Source organism: Budorcas taxicolor, chromosome 10 (genome assembly GCF_023091745.1).
Source record: "Budorcas taxicolor isolate Tak-1 chromosome 10, Takin1.1, whole genome shotgun sequence".
NCBI lineage: Eukaryota > Metazoa > Chordata > Mammalia > Artiodactyla > Bovidae > Budorcas > Budorcas taxicolor.
This window is the reverse complement of record NC_068919.1, coordinates 18,673,593-18,701,499: the sequence shown is the minus strand read 5'-3', so window position 1 is coordinate 18,701,499 and position 27,907 is coordinate 18,673,593. Positions and strand designations below refer to the sequence as shown.

The following is a 27,907-nucleotide window of genomic DNA, read 5'->3' as shown; positions in this document are numbered from 1 at the left end:
GCCACTGGTAACCACTTGTTTTTTCTCTATAATTGAGGAAAGTAGGGAAAACCACTAGGCCACTCAGGTATGACCTAAATCAAATCCCTTATGATTATACAGTGGAAGTGACAAATAGATTCAAGGGATTATCTGATAGACAGAGTGCCTGAAGAACTATGCACAGAGGTTCGTAACATTATATAGGAGGTGGTGATCAAAACCATCCCCAAGAAAAAGAAATGCAAAAAGGCAAAATGGTTGTCTGAGAAGGACTTACAATTAGCTGAGAAAAGAAAAGAAGCAAAAGGCAAAGGAGAAAAGGAAAGATATATCCATCTGAATGCAGGGTTCCAAAAAACAGCAAGGAGACATAAGAAAGCCTTCTTAAGTGAACAACGCAAAGAAATCGACAAAAACAAAAGAATGGGAAAGACTAGAGATCTCCTCAAGATACCAAGGGAACATTTCAAGCAAAGATGGGCACAATAAAGGACAGAAACGGTTTAGACCTAACAGAAGCAGAAGATATTAAAAAGAGGTGGCAAGAATACACAGAAGAACTATACATGAAAGATCTTCATGACCCAGATAACCACGATGGTGTGATCACTCACCTAGAGCCAGACATCCTGGAATGCAAAGTCAGGTGGGCCTTAGGAAGCATCACTCCAAATAAGGTAGTGGAGGTGATGGAATTCCAGCTGAGCTATTTCAGATCCTAAAAGATGGTGCTTTTGAAAGTGCTGCACTCAATATGCCAGCAAATTTGGAAAACTCAGCAGTGGCCACAGGACTGGAAAATGTCAATTTCATTGCAATCCCAAAGAAAGGCAATGCCAAGGAATGTTCAAATGACTGCACAATTGCACTCATTTCACAAGCTAGCAAGGTAATGTTCAGAATCCTTCAAGCTAGGCTTCAACAGTACATGAGCCAAGAAATTCCAGATGCACAAGCTGTATTTTTCTAAATACAGGAACCACAGATCAAAGTGCCAGCATCATTGGATCATAGAAAAAGCAAGGGAATTCCAGAAAAACATCTACTTCTTCTTCACTGACTACTAAAGCCTTTGACTGCGTGGATCAAACAAGCTGTGGAAAATTCTTAAAGAGATGGGAATACCAGATCACCTTACTTGCCTCCTGAGAAACCTGTATGCAGGTCAAGAAGCAACAGTTAGAACTGGATATGGAACAATGGACTGGTTTAAAAATTGGGAATGGAGTATGTCAAGGCTGTATATTGTCACCCTGCTTATTTAACTTATATGCAGAGTACATCATGTGAAATGCCAAGCTGGATGAAGCTCAAACTGGAATCAAGACTGCCAGGAGAACTATCAATAAGCTCAGATATGCAGATGACACCACCCTTATGGCAGAAAGTGAAGAGGAACTAAAGAGGCCATCTCTTGATGAAAGTGAAAGAGGAGAGTGAAAATGCTGGCTTAAAACTCGACATTTAAAAAACAAAGATCATGGGATCCAGACCCATCACTTCATGGCAAATACATGGGGGAAAATATGGGAAAGAGTGACAGACTTTGTTTTCTTGGGCTCCAAAATCACTGCGGATGGTGACTGCAGCTGTGAAATTAAAAGATGCTTGTCCTTAGAAGAAAAGCTATGACAAACCTTGACAGCATATTAAAAAGCAGAGACATCACTTTGCCAACAAAGGTCTGTCTAGTCAAAGCTATGGTTCTTCCAGTAGTCATGTACAGATGTGAATTGGACCATAAAGAAGACTGAGGACCGAAGAATCGATGCTTTCAAATTGTGGGGCTGGAGAAGATGTTGAGAGTCCCTTGGGCAGCAATCAGATCAAACCAGTCAATCCTAATGGCAACCAACCCTCAATAATCACTGGAAGGACTGATGCTGAAGCTGAAGCTCTAATTCTTTGGCCAGCTGATGCGAAGAGCTGACTCACTGGAAAAGACTCTGATGCTGGGAAAAATTGAAAACAGGAAGAGAAGGGCACGACAAACGATGAGATGGTTGGATGGCGTCACTGATTCAGCGGACATGAGTCTGAACAAACTCTAGGAGATATAGAAGGACAGGGAAGCCTGGCTTGCCGCAGTCCACAGGGTCACAAAGAGTTGGACACTACTTAGCGGCTGAACAGCAACAACAAAGTCCATGGCAAAGGAGACAAGAATAAACAATGGTGGAAAAGACAGTCTCTTCAAAAAGACAACTATATAAAAGAATGAAACTAGAATATTTTCTCACACCATATGCAAAAGTAAACTCAAAATGGATTAAAGACCTTTAAGACCGGGAACCATAAAACTCCTAAAAGAAAACATAGGCAGAACACTCTGACACAAATGCTAGTAATATTTTTTGAATCTGTCTCCTAAGGCAAAAGAAACAAAAGCAATAATAAACCAATGGGACCTAAGTAAACATAAAAGCTTTTGCACAGCAAAGAAAACCATAAAGGAAACAAAAAGACAACCGAATAAAAATATTTGCAAATGATATGATCAATACGGGATTAATATCCAAAGTATATTACTAGCTCATACAACTCAGTATAACCAAAAGACCCGATTGAAAAATAGGCAGAAGACTTGAATAGACATTTCTCCAAAGTTTTTGAGTTTTAAATTTCACCTTTCACATCGCAATTCAATAATAATTCAATAACTGTAACTTCATCTTTTGTGAAGCAAGCAAAGTAAAGAATGTCCAGTTTTAAAAGTCAGAAGACCATACACGGAAAAACACTTGACGACTAAAGTACTATACATAGAGTACAATTACTACTATTAACTAAGCAAACAGCTTAGAGTAAGTCATTTAAATATGGTGGGTTTTCAAAAACCCTTTAAGAACGAGGTGATTAAACCATCTTCTTCAGCACTAATAATGCAGGTCCTTCTGTTTTCATGGAAATCTAGTTTCTATCTCTATCAAGTTTGGAGAGTTAGTCATTTAAAAAATTCCAAGTATTTCACAAAGCATGTCTGATTTTTATTACAAATAACTACAGGCTATTCAGAAAAACAATAGGGCAACTAAAAAAAGCTTGTTAAAGTTGTGCAATTTTTAAAAGCATCTGGTCTATTCCTTTCCTCTAAGTTGCCTCCTCTGCAGAACCAATGTTTGCAGACAGCCTACTCAATTTTGTGCATCAAGTCAAATTTTTGTACAAAACACAGTTTACACAGGTAGAAGTCACAAAACAAAACAACACACCATTACTCGGAAAATTGTGGAGAACCTTACCATATAACTCTTTGAAAGATGCTTCAATGTTTGAAAATGTGAATTGTGAACTATAACCTTTGAAAAATTCAAAAATAGCTAGACAGACCTGTGCTCTAATAGCTTACACATAATCTCAAACAATTGGATGCAATTTAACTTTTAAAATATACAGACTTCACAGAACAGGAAATTTAGTAGAATAAGTAGAATAGATTAAGAGAACACCTGTGATGAGAAAAAGACCATCCCATCCATTGTGCACTTTAAAAGAATTAATTTTATGGAAGGCAAATTAAATCTCAATAAAAAGGAAAGAAGAAAGCGAAAGAGCCTCTTGAGTGATGCAGCTGTGTCCTAAGTGATGCTTAAGTACCGTAAACACAAGCCCCTGTTCACCACCTCTGGAAACTTCTTTCACTCCCATCTGCTTTTCTCTCTCTCTGCTCTCCCACTCTGCCCATGTGGCATCATGGAACACTGCCATGGGCTGGATTTCTCACACACCCCACTGGTCACTGGCTGTAGGAAGTGGTACTTGATTTTCTGAATCACCCTTCCACTGATTCTGGGTACCCACATCCTCCTCTGCCTCCTCTTCATCTTTTTTAGGGAATTACTGTGGCTCAGTTGGCAAAGAATCCACCTGCAATGCAGGAGACCCGGGTTCGATTCCTGGGTCAGGAAGATCTCCTGGAGAAGGGATAGGCTACCCACTCCAGTATTCTTGGGCTTCTCTTGTGGCTCAGCTGGTGAAGAAAGGGAAAGGCTACCCACTCCAGGATTCTGGCCTGGAGAATTCCATGGACTGTAAGGTCCACGGGGTCACAGAGAGTTGGAGATGACTGAGCGGCTTTCACTTTCATGGAATTTGTTTCCATGAAGCTTGGACATACTGACAAGCTCTCTGAGACAAAAGAAATAGATTGAACATTTGTCAACTGCTAACAAGTCCCAGGGGCTCTGTGGGGTCCTGAATATTTGTTATCCTATGGCTTCTCATGAATACTTATAAGAGCAAGATTCTAGATGAAAACACTGGGACTCTGAGAGTAGCTTCCATTCAGACAGCTGGCGGATATTCTCCCAGGTTATCTATTTCAACTTCAGAAGGCACAGCTTAAAAATCACTTACTGGTTAGAACTAATTTGATTCAGGGAAAGTACTAAAAACTACGCAAAGCTCACAAAAAGTGGCATTGTTTGTTGGTACGTTTGAACACAATCACACTTAAAATAATCCCTTGAAGAACGTTTTCCATTCTAGGAACAGAATATTTATGAAGACTTGTTCTTTTAATAGCATGAAAGAAAGGAGACGAAAAGACCATTTTTTTACAAAGAAAAATAATGCAGCAAACCGCTCCCGGGGAACCTAGGCTTATTGCTACTTTGGGGGCTTCTGGGTTTGCAAATGTAACAGTTTTTCCACTTTAATTGGATTTATTTCCGAGTCCCATTTGCCATCCCTCCCTCCTCCCACCAATAAAGCCAAAGGAAGCTAATTTTAGATGCATTTGCCGCGGTGGAGAAGGACAAGCTGCAGTATCTGGAGGTCTCTGGTTTGGAGTTATCTTCTGGGGTGATCGTGGTATTTGAAATTTGTGAAATTCATGCTCTCTCAGTTGTTGCAGCCATTGAGTACTGCCTGGTGAACCAAAACTGCTCATAGGTATTATTACTTGGTAGATGCTTGGAGACAGACTGCCTGGATTCAAATCCCAACTACACCTCTTCCTTGCTGTGACTTTGTCAAATTACACAAATGTCCTGTGCCTGTCCTCTTGTGTATGAAATGAGCAGGGGAATAAATAGCTCCTATCCCCTGGGGCTTTGAGAGGGTTCAATGAATTAATACCTGTAAAGCACCAAGAATAATGTCTGGCACATAGTCTGTGCTATTTAAATTCCTGTTACATAATTAATGAAAGAATAAAAATGTATATTGCAAAATTGCTTTCCTTATACTATTTTGTTAACTGATTAGTCCATGTTTACATGAATTAGAATTGCTAAAAATTAACTTGCAGGACCTGATTTGCTTAGCATAAAATCAGCCAGAAACCCAGAAGGAAGACTCAACAAACATCTCCATTTGTGGGAAGATGGGTTGAAAATGGTCTCCCTGTATTGATGATATTGCCCCAAATGATCACTGAGAGGTTCTGCAGCTGTCATGAAGACGCACACATACTGTTGCCCCAGGCTGATGAAGCAGAAAGAAGAGGGAAATGGCCTTTGCCTTAGATCCCTGCAGAGTGAGAGTCTGGACAGGATGATTGACTGCCCCATCCCCCTGAAATTCCAACAGAAAAAGACTGGCAGATCTCTGGGCTTTCCAAAGATCTTCCCTCATTTCAGAGGAACAAAGTAGAGCGTTCTCAGTTTCACAACATTATTTCTCTTGGAAGGAACAAAGGCTGGTTTAAGCATTTCCTTCCAAGAAAGACCTTCTTACTTTCTCCGTCTCATTTCAAGGGGACACAAGGTGGTGCTTTGGCATTCTCCAGTGACACCTTCTAAGTGTCCACGGACCTCCGGACACTGCTGTGTCACCATCCTGGATGGAATGAAGCACCTGAGAACAACAGACGGTTTCCTCTGAAAAAAAGCCGAGCTTACCCAAATAGTTGTTGCTCTTGTACATCTCGGTGATGTTGATTTTTGTGGCTCCTTGGGGAATCTCCACAACTCGGTGGTAGCCCAGGCTGGTGAGGGCATGCTTAAACACACCCGACACAACCTGGCAGCCTGTGTTATCGCCTCCGCACACCCCGCATTTGTCCACAACTTTGTCGGAGCCTAGGTAGTCATCACAGCCAATGCTCTGCAAAGAGGTGGAAAACAAGAGACTCTTGTAGCATATGTCAGGAGAGTCCCAGGGATGAAGGGGACAGGGGACCACTGAGGCTCTACTGTGGGTCTTGAACTGACTGTGTTCCTGCCCCCATCCAGCTCCTGTAGATGAGCAAGTTCCTCCGGCCTTTCACTCAACAGAATTTTACTGAGCACCTACTCTGGGCAAAGAACTTCTTTTCCAGGTATATGTGAAATGTACGTTGTAGTGGCGAGGTGGGGGTCACAGGTAGTAAAGTGAAAATGTTAGTCCTCAGTCAGTCCAACTCTTTGCGACCCCATGGACTATATCCCACCAGGCTCCTCTGTCCATGGGACTCTCCAGGCAAGAATACTGGAGTGGGTTGCCATTTCCTTCTCTAGAGGAGCTTCCCAACTCAGGGATCAAACTCGGATCTCCTACATTGCAGGCAAATTCTTTACCGTCTGAGCCACTGGAGTGAACAAGTAAGTAAAACAAGCACATCGGGTGGTAGTAAATGATCAAGAGAAAAGTAACGCAGGGAAAATGAATAAGGAGGGTGTAGGGGTTGGACATTTATTTACACAGGTTAGACACTGAAGTTGTCCAGGAAACCCATCCCACATTGGAAGATTTTGGGATCACGATAAGCACTGCACCTAAAACTGGGGTCTGTCCCCACATCCTCGGTTCTAAATGACAGACAGTACAAACACTTAGCCAAGAACCCCCCAAAAGTAGTGTTCTCAGGCCCTGTTTCTTAGGAAATTAAATCAAATTGGTTAAGATCTGGATCCCCACTGGTCTCTATGCATCTAAATAACAGGATACTGTCTGTAGAGGCAGTCTCCCATCAGGGTTTAAAGGAAATCTGACCTTCTTGTATTTCCTCCCCTGAAGAGTCTTCCCATTATTCATCCCAAGATCTTTTTGCTTTATCTTTCCCCTCCCTATTCATGTATCTCTTAGGGCAATTAAACCTTAGGACAGAATGGAATGATTTTCACAGAATCCTTTTCCACCACTGATTCCAGAGGACTCACATTCATGTATCCTGAATTTAAAGTTAGGGTGTGTGGTCTGCACAGAGAAGTTTCTGTCACAGTTCTGCAGGCAGACAGAAGTGAGCTGATTGCAGTTTGGACAATGAAGTATCGGGATGACAGTATTTATTTCACTGGGTTAAGGGGATAGGAAATGATACTTGAAATTAGAATGGTACTCTACAACTTGAGAGACATTTGCTGAATCACAGGGTTGTGATGGTTCTGGAATTCTAAGAGCAGTCATCAAACCCCACCGCAGGGGCAAAGTGGTCAGCAAACCATTCAAAGTCCACCTTGGATTTTGTTAAACAATCCTGGGTCTGTTCATGTGGGTCCTACGGGTCCAATCTTATAGACAGAGTCAAATCAAAAGGTGTTCATTCTCCCCCAGCCCAACGCCTACTTCGTGTTTTGACTGACATCTCTCTGCAGGCACTGTACATCGGCATTATTACTTCCATATTCCTGCGTGCACGTTAGTCCATCAACGATAACTGGTCTTTCTTCACAAATAGCTTCTCTGTAAAACATTATTTCTGACAATAGCAGAACATCATCTCAGTATGTTCCTATACATCCCATTAACCTTTCAAAATGCCATGTTTCCTATGTATTTCTCCTCCCTCAAACAGTTCTTGCCCTCAGCCCGTGCACATTGTAGCAGAAAAATAAGGAAAATGCTTTCCATGCATGGTTTCTACCCTGCACCCCTGCTCTGGGTTCTCCTTTGCTTTCAAATAAGCAAACAAACAAACAAAAACCCACCATCAGGAAAACTTCGGGAAAGTAGATCCCACTTTGCCAAAGGAAGACGCTAACTGAATTAAGGAGATGCCTCTGATGGTCACTGATGGGGAGATCAAAGAGAAGCTGGCAGCACTCACTCCCTGCCCTAGCAATATCTAACTTTCCTCCCTTCCCCCAACCATGATCCATTCTTGCTACCCCTGGACTCAGCTCCTCCCAGATGGAGCTCATTCTCTTGGGGTACCCCAGGTAAATTAAAGAATGGGTACCGAGACACAGAAGTAGGAAGAAACACTGAGGAATCAGGAAACATGCTCATAGACACACATGGTGGAAGCGTAGGTTTGCTAGGAGGGATCAAAGGACGCTGGAGAATTCAGCTGAGTTTCTTAAGGATCTTGTTTGCCAGGGTGAAGAACTGGAATTTTATTCTATTGTATCAACAACCACTGGGTGTCTGAAGAAGGTGAGGGCCACCCTCAGATTTTGTTCAGACGATAACCTTGGCTGTAGCGAGGAGTGGGTCTTAGAGTGGGGAGAAGAGGCAGTCTAGTGAGTTCTTCTCTTGTCAATGGGGTGTATGGGCTATTTCAGGAAAGAACGAGAGCTTTTGAAGATGGGGGCTGACATTGCATGAATCCTCAGCTCCCAGCCCAGTTAGAGCGGGACAATCACAAAGAAATTATACAGCCATAGATTGCTTCAGACAACCCAGACCCAGACAGAAAAGCATTCTACCTTATAAATCAGACACTGTATTAAAATGTTCTGCACAGTGCAATGGATCCCCCACCGGATTTCCCATACAGCACAGACACTCCTGATACATCTAGATGTGGAGAGGGAGGGCTACAGCAGGTTTTCCTGGTCTGGGGGTTGCCTTCAGAGAAGCACGTGGTGGCACAAGTGATGGCAAAACTGAAGATAACATCTTGCCTTCCCAGAACCCATCTCTGGACTCTGAGCCCCCAGGGTTCACTCCTTAAAAAAGAAGTCAGAAGAAGGGGTGTGTGTGTGTGCGTGTGTGTGTGAACCTTCTTTGAGGAGTGTCAAGGGGCTAGCAGAGCACACTTCTAGGGTTCTAGAGGCCACTCAGGGCCTCTGAAAGACTGGATTGCCACGGAGGTGTTAAATGTCTTACATACAGGTCACAAAGCAGGAAGGACAATCCCATAACATGAACTGGGTGGAGGACATGCTTTTAAGATTTTTATTTTTAACACTGTGACCACCAGCAAATTACCTATCTGATAATTGTCCCTTCTCCTGCATAGGGCTATGATGACTATCTGATGATATAAAGAGAGAAGATTTGAACTTGGAGTCCAGGCAGGGCATGGCTAAGGAAGTGACTTTGGGCTGGAATCTGAAAAGCAAGAAGGATCATTTATGGCAAGATCGAAAGATGTAAACACACATTTTATCACTGATGTTGTTGAGTGACTGCACCAGGCGGGCCATCTGGGAAATGCCAGGCTGAATCTGACACAGGTCCTGCCTATGGGAATTTGATTCTAACCAGAGGGATAAGACATCCAGGCAGAAAATGACATGCTAACAGGCAATGAGGAGTCCCTGCATCCTCTGTGTCATGCTGAGTCAGATCAACTCTCTTTTAGAAAGCTGATAATTACCAATGGGGCAGATAAGTCTGGAGAATGTGGCAATATCCCAGTCTGAACTAGGGGCATAGTGATAGCAGGAAGAGGATTTCAGAGATGCTTAGGAAGCAAACTGGACAGGTCTTTGTGAGGAGGAAGGGAGCTCCATTTGTCGTCCTCCTCTTCTTCTTCCCCCTTCTCAATCTGTCATACCTAACATTTACAGTCTTTGTCATTTTCCAGGTCCTCTGAATATACAGTTTTCTCATTTACTCTTAAAAGCAACTGATACTATTGCTGAAAAACTAGGAAAATAGGACTTCAGGGACAGATTAGCTAACTGGCCCAAAGCCATTCTGTTAATAAGTGGTGGGGCTGAATCTGAAGCCAGAGCCCATACTTATAACTATTATGCAAAAACTGTCCCCCTCCAAAGGATCAGAGGTCACACTGAGGGTTCGAGCATTATTGAAGGAGTGGATGGTGGCAGTGACCTAGGTGTAGAGGAGGAAGTTCAAGGCATTGTTACCACAGCGACAGTGAGAGCTTGGTCCAGGAGTGACTGGCATTCTCCTCTTTTAACATTATGGAGTATCAAACGCGTCATGTATCTCTCACACACCGACTATTTTAACATATACACACAGTAAGTGAATAAATATCTTGGCTCATCTTCCTATCACATTACCTTCTTATTGTTATAACTTTTCATTTTGAAATAGTTCTTAAGACTCAAAAAAAGCTATAGAAATAGTACAGAGCATTTCAGTGACCCCATCACCCAGCCTCCCTTGAGAACAATATCTCACATTGTCAAAACCATGTATATCATGCATATCAGTATATTAACTCAAGAATAAACTTCATTTGGATTTTGGCATTTTTTAACCTGCACGTTTTTTTTGGTGTACATGCCTACAAAATTTTATCACATGTCTGGACTTGTGTGCTGTGTTACTTTCTTTAAAGCAGCTAGTATTCTCCTCCAAAACATGGCCGGGTAAATTGACAAGGGGAGCTGACGTCATTTACCAGGCACTTCGGTGTGATGGAAAGAGTGTTGTACTGGGAATCAGGCAACCTGAAGCACAGTCCTGGCTCAGTCCCTGACTTACATGATGCTAGATGGGTTGCTTCTCTCTGGGCTTGGCACTGAAAACATTTCTACCATCATGCAGACCTACACGGGACAGTGCTCAAAAATGAATCTGAAGTGAATTCTGGTTTTGCATATCAGAAGTCTGGTCAACTGGTCTCTGATGGGCGTGACTTAGTAGCTCTGGTCTATGCCTCTAATGGGCTTTCCTAGTGACTCAGATATAATCTGCCTGCCAATGCAGCAGATGAGGGTTTGATCCCTGGGTTGGGAAGATCCCCTGGGGAAGGAAATGGCAACCCACTCTAGTATTCATGCCTGGGAAATCCCGTAGACAGAGAAGCCTGGCAGCTATAGTGCATGGGGATCACAAAAGAGCAACTGAACGGCCAAACATAACAACAACATGTCTCTAAACTCTTCAGAGGCACCACCCGCGTGCTAGCAGTGGGCTCAGAAGGTGACCCTGGAGTCTGCCTGAGCTAGGCCTTGAGATGCGCCTCCACTTAGGAGTGCTGCATCAATTGATGCATCAACTAGCCATTCTGAGCCTCAGTTTATCTGCGACTGGGGTGGCACCTCCTAGCACAGTTGCGAAGATTGAACGAAGTAAACACAGAAGGCATTTAGCAGCATGCTGTGATAGGCTGGCTTCTCAGAAAACACTGGGTTTATCATTGTCTCTACAGACTTGGTTTTATCTGGAATCCATCCATTTTAAAGTGAATCCCATCACATGTAAGTGCTCAGACTCACTCCTAGTTCTATAGCACTTTCTATTACTTCTCAGTTGTAGATATTCTCTTCTTCATTCGGAGAAATTCAGAGCAGTCTGAAGAGCTAAGAAAAGGCCAAGTTCACCAAAAATGTAAGGCACCTTATGTGGTTCCTTTGCATCCTTACTGCTCCAATAGTACCAACTGAAAATGGACAGAACGAGCATCTGGTCCTTGGTCTATATTTCATCTCTTTTTTTCTGCTCATCATGTACTGTCACTCAAAAGAGATATTTTTTGTTTTTACAAAGGTGATTGGACAACCATCAGATATCCTTTTACTCATCCAGTGATTTTTGCAACATGTTGTAGGAAAATTTTACATGTTGCAAGCCATCACAGGAGAAATTGCTCAAGAATTGCCGCCAACTGTGTGCCAAAATTAACCTAAATGAAATTTCCTATGGGAAATGAGCAATCTGGATGACATATTTGGTGGTGAATTTCACAGGGAGGAGGCCCCTGTACATCATGGCAGGGTAGGCTGGTGCCAGGCATGCAGATACTGGAGCTTCAGACTCCCTAATGGGAAGCAGATGTTTCTACGTGTGCTCAGTAAACACACCAGATAGGGTAACCTCCACCAGTTGGCCAGATGACACCAACAGGTAAAACAAAGTGCCTTAATAACCATGCTGTCACAACAGTGTGGGGAGAACAGTATTATTAAAATGATTAGTCGTTAACACCAATGTACTTATATTTATGCTGAACTAATTCGTGGAAATATATACGGATTCCAAAACTTCTATTCACAACATCCTGTTGAAAGAAATTCTTGGGCTTATGATAAATATCTCCTTTTTACAGTTAGGAATGTAGATCAATACCACCTTCCTGGAAAGCTATTTAGCAAAAAAGACTGTTTGACCCAGGAATTCTTCTTCTTTTGTTTTGCTTTAAAATTTTATTTATTTATTTATTTATTTTGGCTGTGCTGGTTCTTTGTTGCTGAGCAGACCTTTTCTAGTTGGGGTGTGTGGGCTTCTCATTGCAGGGGCTTTTTTTTTTTTTTTTGCGGAGCACAGGCTCTGGGGTGCTGCAGGCTCCAGTAGTTGCGACTCCTGGGCTCCAGAGCACAGGCTCGATAGTTGTGGTGCACAGGCTTAGTTGCTCCTCGGCCTGTGGGATCTTCCTGGATTAGGGATCAAACTCACGTCTCCTGCATTGGCAGGTGAATTCTTTACCACTGAGCCACTGGGGAAGCCTCCAGGAATTCTTCTTCTGGGAATTTACACTAAGGAAATTATAAGAGGCCAACAATTTCTGTGTGAAGGATCTCATTACCATATTATTATTAATAAAAAAATGGAAACATCTTAAATGTTCAACATAGGGAAATAGCTATACCATAAACAAAAATCCTCTGAGAAATGCTGGATGGATCTTTTCCCAGTTGTTTTCTCATGAAAATCTTCCAGTGCTTGTGCCTACATGATGGACTCTCAATACAGTTCAGTAAATGTTTCCTGGGAACCCATACTATGTGCCAATACAGGGCTAGACAGGAGAGACAGGAAGGTAAAACCAACCTGGTTCCTACTGAAAACTTATAGTCCAAATCAGGGGTCTGCAAACTATTGCCCACTGGCCAAATCTGGCCACCACCTGTTTTTACAAATAAAGATTTATTGGAACACAAACATGCCCATTAGTTATTGTGGGGACTGCTTTTGTGTTACAACAGCAGGGTTGAGTCGTTGAGACAGAGATAGTGAAGTGGAGCAAGACCCTATGGTCCTTGTCCTCATGTCCTCAGCTTAACTTTTGTCTGTGGAAAACTTAAGCCAAAGGCTAAGTTTAATCAGAGAAGTGAGAAAATGTGGAAACAAAGGGAAACAGTCAATGGGAAATAATAACTTCCTAGTCATTTAGCATAGTCAAGGACTTCCAGTTCCTTCTCAAGGGTGATAGGTGATATTCTGAGCCATATCCTGTGAGCTGTCTTATAGATACTAAAACCCTCCCCAGGTAAAAGAAGGTAACTACATGATGAGCAGACTGTAGCTGTGAAATAAGCTGCCACAGTTCCAAGAGCTGGCCTCAAGAAATGGAAACAAACCGACCCTGGAACTGAAGATTAGCTATGCTTAATCTAGATGATCCTGGTCAGACCACCGATGACCAATTTCAAGATGCCTGTCGGAACTGACTGTGCTATTTCTGCATGTAGCCCCCTCCCTCAACCTATAAAAGCTCTTGCCCACTGATGGTCAGTGGGGCAAACAACCTCTGGACAGGCATCTGCCCTCCCACCCCTGGCTGCCGGCATCCAAAACAAAGCAAACTTTCCTTTCCACCAACCTGGCCTCTTTAATAGCTTTTGAGCAGCGAGCAGCCGGACCCTACTTTTAGATACAATAGTATGGCCCACAAAGCCTAAAATATTTGTTTTAGTGATTTATATATTTAAAAAAAAAAGCCAACCCCTGGTCTAAATCAAAAGGCAGACACGATGCCATCTTTTAATATGGTGTGTAAATGTTCAGAGGGAAGGATGCAGAGCCCTGCACAGACAAGACAGAAGCTGAACTTGATGGCTCCAGTCTGCCCCTGACGGCCCTCATCCTGTATCACACACTGCTCACTTGATTTGTCTCAATGTGTCTCAACTGCAAGATGCAAGGTCAAGAGTTACCTTCCACCTCAGTCATTTTCTTTCTCCCCCTTAAGCAGAAAACGCATACTTTTCAAACAAAATCCCATGCAGAAACAGACTTTCAATCCGTAAATTGAGAAAAGCAAAACTGTTCTGGTGAAGAGGGGCTGGAAGGGTTTGGAAGCCCCATAGATGTCTTGTCATCCTATCGGCCCTTCTTCCCCATGGCCAGGCTTTCTCAACTGCAGCCCTAGTGCCATTTTGGCCCAAATAGTTCTTGGTTGTGGGAACTGTCTTCTGCGCTGTGGATGGTCAGCAGCAGCCCTGGTTTCTATCTACTGGATGCCAGCAGCCACCCTCTGCCTCAGTATGACAAACAAAAATATCTGTATAGGCTTGCGAACATGGGCGCTCAGCTGTGTCCAACTCTACAGCCCCATAGACAGTAGCCTGCCACGCTCCTAAGTCCACGGAATTTTCTAAGCAAGAATACTCCTTCCTTGTCCAGGGGATCTTTCCAACCCAGGGATTGAACCTGTGTCTCTTGCATTGGCAGGTGGGTTCTTTACCACCTGAGCTACTGGAGTAGGCATTGCCAAATGTCTGCTTGGGAACAAAACCACTCCCAGTTGAGAAGCACTGCTCTAGTTTATTCCACAGTTCATGGGAGACCTAAAAGCACAGATACCCCAGAAAAAAGCTTTAAAACAGCGGCAATTTCATAGAAGTGCAAAACAGTTATCTGTAAATGTCAGAAGCTAATGAGCAAAGAATACGTAATTATCCAGTCTTAAAAAACACTTCCCATTGCCATCAAGCTGCCTTCTAGAGCCCTTGAAGCTTGCCTTTTGGCGTAACTTCAATATGAGCACATAGGTACTGGAAAGAGCACAGTGCCTGGCATACAGCAGGTGCATAGTAAGTATCTGTTGAATGAAGGAGCAGTTTGGTTGAGGAACCAAGAGAATAAAGTTATAGGAACCAATTTGCTTCTTCAACTGAATCATCTTGAAGTCTCTTCTGGTGCTAAACTGTTTCTGGGGAAAAATGGGGTACAGTCCTGACGTGAAAACATCCTGCCATGTCTAAAGGAGAAATTTGCTTCATGTAGACAAAATTAAGTTGGAAACAAGAATCAATGGGAACCAAACTAATAATGTCATTCATTGGAAGGGAAGGAATGATGCATGGGATAAAAGGTATTCTGGCTTCCTTAATGAAGGCAATTGTGAAACTGGCAATCTGGCTTTAATCAAGTTTTTGGCTGTCCCTTTTCAGTACTTCATCTCATTTCATTAGAGAATAGCACCTTACCAAGTGACTCAATGGGAAGAAAATGTTGGCACCCTCCTAGGATAAAATTGGGTGAGAATCAACTACACCAATGTTTATAAATCTGAGAGATGGGATCCTGAGAGGGAACATTTGATATGCAGTGAAAAAAACCCCAACTCTTCTCCTCCTAGGGTCATCTTTCCCTGGAGCTTGGGGGTATTTCAAACTTTAAATTTCAATGCTTCACTTTCACTATCTTCCTCCCTAATGGACTGAAATGAGGGGGCATGAATGCATTATGACAATGACAATTTCTCTATTATATTAACAAAAGGTGCCCATATTTTTTTTTAACAGAATAGGAGAAACCTCTGAACTTTACTTTTAAAACGTAAGACTGACTGGTAACTTCTCTGTTTAAAGAGAATTCTGTTTAATAGGGAACTCTGCTCAATGTTATGTGGCAGCCTAGGAGTCACTCCACTGTGCACTTAAAAAAAGAATTCTGTTTAAAATATCTGGTCAGATTGTATCTTAACTCTATAGGGCTGCCAAGGGGTCAGGACCTGGAAGTTTCTTGCAGAAGGGAGCAGAGAGATGCTGTCTACACTTTAAAGGGTGATGTTCTGGAGGCCAGATCACCAGCAAAGTCAATAGTGAGTTGGGCAGATGAACTGTGCTCCAGGATAGAGGCTGCTTGCACACTGGCCCAGTTTACATGGCCTCCTGGGTGCAGACAGCCCACATCCACAGGTACAGGTCCAACCAGAAGGACCTGGGAGGACCGTGGTCCCTTCCAGGGACCAGAAGGCAATGAGGGAGGCTCATGCTTGTCCTTGTCATTTCCCATAATTCACAGTCTATCTCTAGACCTGCCTGTTTGCATTTTTCTCCACAAGATGGCACCTATAAGCCTTGCTAAAAGGGTACTCATGTAAGCAATCGTTTACGGACAAGAAACAACGGCTAAACATTAAAAGGAGTGATAGTCTAGATTCAGAAATTCAGGGTGACTGCATATTTATTGTGCCCTTATGTGCAAGTTTCTGTCCTGTTGTTAAGATGTGATGTTCACTTCTCAAAATGTTTTTGTGGAGCATTTAAAAATGTGGGTGGAATATTCAGGCCTTCTTTTTCCAGAATCTTCGAGAAAATGCTTAAAAATCTATGTGAGTTAAACTTTGGGGGTTAATGGGCTTTTTTTTGCTGTCACTGGGGGATCTCTTCAGGGATGGCTGAGAGGGGTGACTGGTGGCTGATGACTGGTGGGGTGGGAGGAGATGAGAAGGCAAGACTGGCTGCCAAAGCATGAGGGCTCAATCCTGAGACTCTAGACTGGGAGAAGGGCACACTAATGCTGTTTTCAGAAGATGCTTGGCACACACAGACAACGGATTACAGATGGAAGAGACTAGAGGTTGAGAAGCACAAAGACAACACATTGGGATGGACGCAGAGGGAAGGAGGCCCGGACCAGAGAGATGGCATTAGAATGGAGGGCAAGGGCACAATGATGTAAGGCTGAAGGAGCAACTAATGGATTGAAGAAGGATGGTCTATGGAAGGTAAAGTAAGGAAGACTGGGCAGTCCGTGGCTTTGGAACCTGGAAGAATACTACAGAAGTTTTCCTAGAAAATCAGGTCTTTGATGGAGTCATCTTAGAGCAAGGGTCTGAGTGTACATCTTGATCCCCATTAATTCATTCATTAAATTTAGCCATACAAATTCTCTTTCTCTCTTTCACTGGAACTTTCCTCTGGGACACTAAACATTCTTATTTCAGCTTTTTGGATGGAAATCCTTTCAAATCTTACTTATCACTCCTCTGTTTTGATTTTCTTTTTAAAAATAAAGAATAATAAGCACTATTGGGTCTTCGCTACCCTCCTGCTTCAGGAAGTGTGGTCCGTGAACTAGCAGCATAGGCATCATCTGCGAGCTCCTCAGAAACCTCGGGCCCCATCATGGGCTTAGTGAATTAGGGTCTAGATTTGAGTAGCATCCTTGGGTGAGTTCTGTGCCATCTGAGATCATTTCCAGCTCACTTTTTGTTTACTCCAAGTCCTTTATACTTTTCTCCAGTTGCACAACAAACTCTCCCATCCAGTCAAAATAATGACAACACAACCTTATCACCTTCTTGGTTAAAAATTTAAAAAAGAAATAATGCCTTTGGAAAGTGTTTTTCTCTGTGATATTTTTAACAGGGACAAGGACAGAGGAGAGACATCACATCCATAAACACACTATCTTGAGAATCCCAGTGCTGGACAGTAGGGACGTCTCCGGGAGCCCCAGTCCCTTGCTTCATGGATGAAGAACCAAGTTTTGGGGGGGAAGTGATTTCTCCAGGGTGGCAGAGAGAGGACCTCCTTGCCAGAGTCTCCTTTTTATACTCTGATGTCCCCCTCCTCTTTCCAAGGCTGGGGTTTACTGTTTCCTCACTCAAATGGTCTATGCTCTTTTCTTTCTCCTTATGTCCCCATAATCACATGAAAAAGATTTTTATCTACTAGCCAGAAGAGCAACTCCTTTTGGAAAGCAAATTGTCTCTGTGAAAATATTTGGATAAACTGCGCAGGCTGGGAGGTGGGACCTTGAGGCCTGGGGGTCAACAGGAACCAAAGTTACAAGACAGAATGGTGAAACTAAGATAGGGCTAAACAGTAGAAGAGTCTGGCTTTGCTTCCAGAGCTGGAGATAGAAGAGAGAGAGAAAGATGAGGAGGAGAGAAGCTAGGAGATTGCAGAAGGTCGATGAGAAGCCCTGAGTGGTTGGGAGGACTGTTAATACTGACCTTGAATTTGAAGTTGACTTGTGATTTAAACTCTCTCTGTTCCCAGACTTCCCAAGTCTGCACTGAAACTCTGCATTTACATTATGCCTATTCTCCTGCCTTTAATACTCCTGGTTTAGGTTCCTTTAACTCCTTTTCATTTTCATAATCTGGAGTAAAAAATTCTCTTCTATATTTCCACATCTTCAAACTTCTTTTCTTCTAGACACAGGGATGCCCACCAAAGAGCACCTCTGGAGAAGGAAATGTCAACCCACTCCAGTGTTCTTGCCTGGAGAATCCCAGGGACGGGGGGGCCTGGTGGGCTGCCGTCTATGGGGTCGCACAGAGTCGGACACGACTGAAGCGACTTAGTAGTAGTAGTAGTAGTAATGCATGCTACCCCTGTAGGTGATTTCATTTTTCTGAGCCTTAGTTTCCTTCTTCTAAAACAGTGGCATTAAAATAGAGTTTCTCAAGTCTGCTGTGAAGTTTAAATGAGAACATGCAGATAGAGGCATCCAGTTCAGAACTGGTTTGGACTTAGGGCTAGAAGAATGTTGTTACCTCCCTTCTTGAGGCTGCACCTGCCTCCCTTCAGTGACCTGTTCCTGGGCGTGGCCAAGGGAATTCATCTTCTCACACCAGGCACACACATTCTACTCAAAGAGAGGAGATTGGTCTGTTTGCACTGCCCACAGAAAGCTCACTTCTATTTACACATGATTCTCAAGTGGTGCTCCAAGCCAGGTTGTGACAAGAAAACTCCTGTGATCTATTTGCATTTCAATCACATTCTGGGACAATGGTATCAAGAATTCCAGAGATTTTTTTTCTTACAATTTTGTTACCTCTCTATTTTTGAAAAAAAAAAGTATGGGTTCATTTGTTTTGTGTTTCCTGGTTTGTCTTAGAGACCAGTAATGCTGCTGCTGCTGCTAAGTCACTTCAGTCATGTCCAACTCTGTATGACTCCATAGGCGGCAGCCCACCAGGCTCCCCCGTCCCTGGGATTCTCCAGGAAAGAACACTGGAGTGGGTTGCCATTTCCTTCTCCAATGCATGAAAGTGAAAAGTGAAAGTGAAAAGTGAAAGTGAAGTCGCTCAGTCATGTCCGACTCTTAGCGACCCCATGGACTGCAGCCTACCAGGCTCCTCTGCCCATGGGATTTTCCAGGCAAGAGTACTGGAGTGGGGTGCCACTGCCTTCTCCGAGAGACCAGTAATAGAAACCTTCAAAAGTTGTAAAGGGATCATTTTGGACTTCCCAGGTGGCCCTAGTGGTAAAGAACGTGCCTGCCAGTGCAGGAAACATAAGATTCGGGTTTGATCCCTGGGTCAGGAAGATCCCCTGGAGGAGGGCATGGCAACCCACTCCAGTATTCTTGCCTGGAGAGTCCCACGGACAGAGGAGCCTGGGGGGCTGCAGTCCATGGGGTCACAAAAAGCTGGACACGACTGAGCGACTGAGCACGCATGCACACATGTTCATTTTAGGAAAAGAGCAAGGGAGGCTGTGGATGGAGCTCATAGCATGGGGATGTTGGTGCTCAGTGAAATTCTGAGTGCAAGGAACTTCTTTTCTAGGTATTATGGGCACTGTCTTAGATAGGGATTCAAGCAACTCCCAGGGATTCAGGCAGTAGGAAGCCCCACATATCTGCCTGACAGCTGTCACGGGTAGAGAAGTGGCCGTGTGCTAGGCACTTAACATGTTATCCTGTTTAATTTTCTTAACTGTCCCTACTTTATCAAAGTTCACAGAAGGTAAGTAATGTGTAATATAGAGGTGGTGAGGGTGGGTTTGAATGAAGGGACTTCTGGCTCTTTCTCTTTTTTTACCTGCATAGTCCCTTAGCCCAGAGGAACCTGGGACTTTCCTGGTGGTTCAGTGGTTAAGAATCCACCTTGCAATGCAGGGGACACAGGTTCCATCCCTCACCAGGGAACTAAAATCCCACATGCCCCAGAGCGACTACTGAGCCCATGCTCCGCAGCCAGAGAGTCCATGCACCACATCGAAAGAGTCCCCATGATGCAATGAAGTTCCCAGATGCTACAACTAAGACCCTAAATAAATATTTAAAAATAAGAAAAACAGAGCCTGGTGGATGGCCGACCAAGGGTTACACATATCGTGGGCTAGACTATCCAAGAAATCAAATCAGGTTAATGTTTTAATAACTGAGCGACTAAGCACAGCACATTCCTTCTATGGCTAAGACTGCTCTCTGGCTTTTCCTAAGGTGCTTCCACAGGGGTGCTCTGTGCAGTCTGAGGCCTCCCCTTCCACAAGAGCTGACTGAATAGTTTCAGCACCTCCTATAGCTTCTCTTTGTTCTCTTGTTCCCCACAAAGTCCCCTGATGTCTCTCTCCTCTCACACAGCACTCATTCACCTAAGGGAAGGAACATCTCTATCACTACACTTCCTTCCATAATAAATTCCTAAAGTCCAAGCTTATTCACTGAAATAGTCTCTAATTTTCTCAGTTGTCCTGCTGGGAAAGGAAACTGTTGATTCACCAAGCTAGGAAATATTTATGACTCAAGGAAAAACATCATTCCATGGGGGAGATCATTACCCGATCCAAGAGAATGCTCTTTAGGGCAAGATATCCAATCAGATAATTCCTTCTTCTAACCATAGATGCATCCAGTGTGATTATTTATTTCATTAAGAAATAAAGACATTGTGTTCCATGCATGCTCAGAAGGAAGAAATCTGGCTGAAATACTTAAACACGAAGGGTTCTTCACGCTTCTTCTGAAGGACAGCTAAGAACAGGGTTATCTGTCAAACTCAATGTGTTCCATAACAGTAATTCAGGTGGCAGCCAGATGAATAATCCTCATGCTTGCAGACAATGTCTCTTCTTCTGCAACTTGAAACAAAAAGGTAGGGCCATGGGAGATAGGATCCCTCCACACGGCTTCCAAGTGACTGTATTAAGAATATGCAGTTGTGTACATAAATATTTAGGACATGCAAACCAGTTGGATAAACATTGATTCATCTTCTTTGGTGGAAGCTTGAAATTCTTAATTTTCACCAGTCCCTTCTTTAAACTGATTGTATTTATGAGCTTTTAAATCATACCCCCCAGATGTATAACTATGAGAAAGGCTAATGTGGTTTCAGGTAATCTATCTTGCATGTGGCTGTGAAATTTATCTTCCCCAAAATACTGCTGTCATCATGTCATTCCTCTGGCTCAGAAGGCTTCCTGATGTCAGCTGTCACTTAAACAAGCTGATTATTTCCTCCTAGGCATTAAGCCTGTATTTGAGTTCCTGATTCCAGGTGGAAAACTGCCTGGGGCTACAGCAGTTCAAGAATAAGTTTTACCCCAGGTGTGGATAACAGCGAGATTAGACATTTTGAAAATGATCCAGCATCCTTACACTTTGAAAGCAAAAATACCTTGTTAAAGTGACAGTACATATTAATTTTTGCCATTGTCATCGTTCAGTCGCTAAGTCGCGTCTGACCTTTTGTGAACCCATGGACTGTAGCCCACTAGGCTCCTCCGTCCACGGGGTTTTCCAGGCAAGAATAATAGAGTGGGTTGCCATTTCCTTCTCCAGGGGATCTTCCTCAGGGATGGACAAACACCCTCCACCACACCCCTTCTCCTGCATTGGCAGGCGGATTCTTTGATTCTTTATCACTGAGTCACTAGGAAAGCCCACATATTAATTAGCAATGCTAATCATTAATTCTATTCTAATTTGTTGGGTTGGTTTCATGATGATAAAAGGGAGACAAAGTCTATAAAAAGCATCTGACACTGGGGAGGAACTCAATACATATGTTTTATTTAAAGTCAAGTTGAAGATAACTGAGAGGGCAAATTCAAAGAAATGCAAACAAATGATATTCACTCCTCGCTTAAACAATAGCTGCCTTGGAATGTTATTTAGCTAAAAGAACAGCCGGATTGTGTACACTCTAAGGAATGTGGAATGGCAGCAAATATAGAAGTAAAAAGAAAAGCATTTCTCTGGCAGAGTAAAAGAAACCTAGTTAAAAGAGAGTCAGAGCCAAAGTTAAAAAAAAAAGTCAAAAATTCAGTTTTGACAATTTGATAGACTCTCTCTCTGGACTCTAAAAGAAAGGCATGTTCGCATTATTCAAAGAAGTCTACAGAGGTGCTAATGGATACCAAGAAAAGCAATAGAAAGAAAAGAAACAGGCATTTGCTGAGAATCTACTAAGTTGACAATATTTACTACCATTTTAATAGAGGAGGAAAGAGGTCATATAGTTAACAGCACCTGAGCTTCAACATGGCTCAGTGGTAAAGAATCGGCCTGCAATGCAGGAGACACAGGTTTGATCTCTGGGTGGGGAAGAGCCCCTGGAGAAGGAAGTGGCAACCCACCTAGTATTCCTCCCTGGAGAATCCCATGGACAGAGGAGCCTAGCGGGCTACAGTTCATGGGGTTGTAAAAGATTTGGACTTGACTTAGTGACTAAATAACAGCAAACTATGAACCCACAACTACCTAGCTCAAACACTTAGAAGTACAGTGATAGAGTGGGGGTCAGTGATAGAGACGGTGAATGTGGTGGTAAACAGCATGCTCTAAGGTGAAGGACAGAAGCTACAAGAGAGGGAGTGAGAACAGCTCTGGAAGTGGGTGGACACAGTGCCCTCAGAGGCAAGTGTCCTCGGGAAGAGGACACGTAGCCTCGGGTTGACAGGGAAAGATGGCTTCTGACTGCCTGCTCTTCCCTGAGAGCTCATAGAAAGGAGTCTCTTAATATCATGCTGGACTTCCTTTTTATTCCCACGAAAAAGCTCTAATTTCTCACTCTTTGGGTTCTCCCTAACCCAATGTTTCCATGTATCGCTGAAAGCCCTGGCATGAAAAACGTTCCCAACCACTTTTTCCTGTTGTAATAAAACGATCCAATGCAGACCCCAGGGTCTTTAAGTCTTCTGGACAGCCTCTGTTTCTTATTAGGCTCACTCTGCCTCAAGCCTCCAGAATGTTCTCCTTTGACCAGTGGAAAGGGATCCTAAAATCATGGCATCATGAGCTTATAGACTTGGATTTCCCCAAGACCACCTTTTTGTCTCACTGTATTTGAGCCCTCCTAGCAATCCTGCGATTCATGGGGTCACAAAGAGTTGGACACGACTGAGTGACTGAACTGAAATGAGCAATCCTGGGACTTCTTTTTTGAAACCTAAGGTTAGCTTTGTTGAGGCTGTATTCTACTATATATGTTTGAGGGCTGTGAAGAAATCACTGTATAGTTTCAATTTGTTCAACTTGTGTTTTTAAATAATGTTAGGAAACAGCCTGCTCTTTTTTCATTTTTAAGATAAAGGAACTTCTAGAGATACTGAGCCAAGGAGGGCTATAAACCTATAACTTAATAGGTGCTTCAGTAGAACATTGATTTTGAGTTGTTAACCAAGATGAGGAGTGAACTGGAGTGCTAGAGAAAGTTATTGGAAGTGTCTACTTGAACATTGGAAAGATCTTTACCTTAAATAATTCAGTTTGACACAATGGTTGACACAAAGCCATTCAGATGATAAAAAGCAAAATGATTTATCTGCTTCTTAGGATAGCTGGAAGACCATGTCACCAGCACATATAAGGACATTTGTCTGTTTTCCTTTCTGCTGTAGTTCAAAGTCATTGACAAATTGAACCTTTTTTTTTTTTTTCAAACTCAGAGCTAAAATGTCAGGGAAAAGAACACAACATGGATAGCACAGGGCATTGACTTAGCTGGCTTTGAAAATAAAATTGGAGTTTCTTTGTAAATTTGGACCTTGTCATTGCCAATTAGTGTTAGCAAAAAAACAACTATCTCTGCTTGCTGTAGAAAATCAGTTTTTTATTTTATACTAACATTTCTAAAATGGATAGGAACAATAATAAAATGGATTTGCAGCAAAGAATGCCCTTTTCAAAAAATATAACTTTAAGAAAATATTTTTTTCCTAACAGATTGCTGTAATATAAAGAACAAAATGGTCCAACCAATAGGAAGAGAAGGAGGCTTATTATAGTAAAATCAGGCTTTGGGAAATACCAAGAATTTCCACTAAATATAGAATGTTGGAATCACAGATTTCTATAGCAGGAGAAGGCAATGGCACCCCACTCCAGTATTCTTGCCTGGAAAATCCCATGGACAGAGGAGCCTGGTGGGCTGCAGTCCATGGGGTTGCTAAGAGTTGGACAGGACTGAGCAACTTTACTTTCACTTTTCACTTTCATGCATTGGAGGAGGAAACGGCAACCCACTCCAGTGTTCTTTCCTGGAGAATCCCAGGGATGGGGGAGCCTGGTGGGCTGCCATCTTTGGGGTTGCACAGAGTCGGACATGACAGAAGCGACTTAGCAGCAGCAGCAGAAGAGCAGAAAAAACCATAAAAGTCACCTATTTAACCAAGGTCAGAGGCAGTACTGTAAGTGGCCAAGTTAAATATTGATGTCAACCTAGGAACTACTATTCCCTGTCGAGACCCTGGATAGATCACTGGAGTTAAGTTAACTAATAAAACGTGACTGCTAGACCACATAGGTTCATGGCTTTTAAGTTATTCTAAGGTTCTACTTTAACGTTTTCACAATCTTTAAAACATTTTTTTTTAAATATGAAGAACTTGATAAACATGCTTTTAAACCATCATATATGCCTGATTATAACACATTGGGCACTGCTATATTAAGTCATTTTTATGCAGCCTTCAGAATGAACTGCTCCCATTTTGAAGAGATTGTCTGTCTACAATTTGCAATTTGTTGCATGCCTTGATTAAGAATTCAAGAATCGTAGGCCAAAATAAAATTCAGAAATAAATTGGATGCTGAGGCATCTGAATAATTTTCTATAATCCATGCACTATTCAACAAAATAGCCACATTGCAGTAATTACCATTATAGCAGTTATGTCTTAATGTTTTAACTTAATATTAACAAAACACATCAAATTTTTAAGAATTTATTTTATGATTAGGATCTGTCATACCACTTTATGTCATGCTCCTTGGGGAAAAGAACACTTTTGCTAAAAAGTGAACACTGCAAGAGAAGACTCTACACATGGACATCACCAGATGGTCAACACCGAAATCAGATTGATTATATTATTTGCAGCCAAAGATGGAGAAGCTCTATACAGTCAACAAAAACAAGACCAGGAGCTGACTGTGGCTCAGATCATGAACTCCTTATTACCAAATTCAGACTCAAATTGAAGAAAGTAGGGAAAACCGCTAGACCATTCAAGTATGACCTAAATCAAACCCCTTATGATTATAGAGTGGAAGTGAGAAATAGATTTAAGGGCCTAGATCTGATAGATAGAGTGCCTGAGGAACTATGGAATGAAGTTGGTGACATTGTACAGGAAACAGGGATCAAGACCATCCCATGGAAAAGAAATGCAGAAAAGCAAAATGGCTGTCTGGGGAGGCCTTACAAATAGCTATAAAAAGAAGAGAGGTGAAAAGCAAAGGAGAAAAGGAAAGATATAAGCATCTGAATGCAGAGTTCCAAAGAACAGCAAGGAGAGATAAGAAAGCCTTCTTCCGTGATCAATGCAAAGACATAGAGGAAAAGAACAGAATGGGAAAGACTAGAGATCTCTTCAAGAAAATTAGAGATACCAAGGGAACATTTCATGCAAAGATGGGCTCGATAAAGGACGAAATGGTATGGACCTAACAGAAGCAGAAGATATTAAGAAGAGGTGGCAAGAATACACAGAAGAACTGTACAAAAAAGATCTTCACGACCCAGATAATCATGATGGTGTGATCACTCATCTAGAGCCAGACATCCTGGAATGTGAAGTCAAGTGGGCCTTAGAAAGCATCGCTACGAACAAAGATAGTGGAGGTGATGGAATTCCAGTTGAGCTATTTCAAATCCTGAAAGATGATGCTGTCAAAGTGCTGCACTCAATATGCCAGCAAATTTGGAAAACTCAGCAGTGGCCACAGGACTGGAAAAGGTCAGTTTTCATTCCAATTCTAAAGAAAGGCAATGCCAAAGAATGCTCAAACTACTGCATGATTGCACTCATCTCACATGCTAGTAAAGTGATGCTCAAAATTCTCCAAGCCAGGCTTCAGCAATACATGAACCGTGAACTTCCTGATGTTCAAGCTAGTTTTAGAAAAGGCAGAGGAACCAGAGATCAAATTGCCAACATCTGCTGGATCATGGAAAAAGCAAGAGAATTCCAGAAAAACATCTATTTCTGCTTTATTGACTATGCCAAAGCCTTTGACTGTGTGGATCACAATAAACTGGAAAATTCTGAAAGAGATGGGAATACCAGACCACCTGACCTGCCTCTTGAGAAATCTGTATGCAGGTCAGGAACCAACAGTTAGAACTGGACATGGAACAACAAACTGGTTCCAAATAGGAAAAGGAGTACATCAAAGCTGTATATTGTCACCCTGCTTATTTAACTTGTTTGCAGAGTACATCATGAGAAACGCTGGACTGGAAGAAACACAAGCTGGAATCAAGATTGCCGGGAGAAATATCAATCACCTCAGATATGCAGATGACACCATCCTTATGGCAGAAAGTGAAGAGGAGCTAAAAAGCCTCTTGAGGAAAGTGAAAGTGGAGAGTGAAAAAGTTGGCCTAAAGCTCAACATTCAGAAAACGAAGATCATGGCATCCGGTCCCATCACTTCATGGGAAATAGATGGGGAAACAGTGGAAACAGTGTCAGACTTTATTTTGGGGGGCTCCAAAATCACTGCAGATGGTGATTGCAGCCATGAAATAAAAAGATGCTTACTCCTTGGAAGGAAAGTTATGACCAACCTAGATAGCATATTCAAAAGCAGAGACATTACTTTGCTGACTAAGGTCCATCTAGTCAAGGCTATGGTTTTTCCTGTGGTCATGTATGGATGTGAGAGTTGGACTGTGAAGAAGGCTGAGCGCTGAAGAATTGATGCTTTTGAACTGTGGTGTTGGAGAAGACTCTTGAGAGTCCCTTGGACTGCAAGGAGATCCAACCAGTCCATCCTAAAGGAGATCAGTCCTGGGTGTTCAGTGGAAGGAATGATGCTAAAGCTGAAACTCCAGTACTTTGGCCACCTCATGTGAAGAGTTGACTCATTGGAAAAGACTCTGATGCTGGGAGGGATTGACGGCAGGAGAAGGGGACAACCGAGGATGAGATGGCTGGATGGCATCACTGACTTGATGGACGTGAGTCTGAGTGAAGTCCGGGAGATGATAATGGACAGGGAGGCCTGACGTGCTGCGATTCATGGGGTCGCAAAGAGTCGGACAAGGCTGCGAGACTGAACTGAACTGATAAGATTAGAAGGGCTTCCCAGGTGGCGCTAGCGGTAAAGAACCTACTTGCCAATGCAGGGGACATAAAGTTGTGGGTTCGCTCTCTGGGTTGGGAAGATCCCCTGGAGGAGGGCATGGAAATCCACTCCAGTATTCTTGCATGGAGAATCCCATGGACAGAGGAGCCTGGTGGGCTACAGTCCATGAAGTCACAAAGACTTGGACACGACTGAAGCCACTTAACACAACAACAACATAAGGTTAGATGGTACGGCACATGCATAGAACTTATTTTATAAGATGCCTTACAAAAACTAACTCATTGAATCTTCCCAACATCCCAAGGGCTAGATGATATTATTTCCATTTTAGAGATGAGAAAACTGAATGACAGGGAGGTTGAGAAAGTTGTCCCAGATTAGCAAGCTATTGAGCTAGAATGTAACTTGGTGGTCTGGTTCTTGAACATGGACTGTTAACTTCATCTCTTACTATATCTCCCATTGACTCCCAGTGCCTGGTGACCCTAACTTTGTAAGACATTTCTCGGATAGCCCTGTCTATCCGGGTTTGTTGGACATTCTCCCACTGTTATGGAGATGCCCACCTCAGGGAGCCATTCATCCCTGAAAGACTCTGACTTGTAACAAACCCTCCCTTTGGAAA

The 27,907-nt window shown here is 42.7% G+C and overlaps 1 protein-coding gene across 1 annotated transcript in view; it reads right to left on the bottom strand.

The window, feature by feature from the left end:
• Positions 1 to 27,907, bottom strand: part of THSD4 (thrombospondin type 1 domain containing 4) — a 614,837-nt gene that overhangs the window by 100,885 nt on the left and 486,045 nt on the right. Inside the window, exon 6 of the mRNA XM_052646870.1 lies at positions 5,826 to 6,030. Coding sequence (XP_052502830.1) covers positions 5,826 to 6,030 — 205 coding nt within the window. The remainder of the gene's footprint in view (positions 1 to 5,825; positions 6,031 to 27,907) is intronic.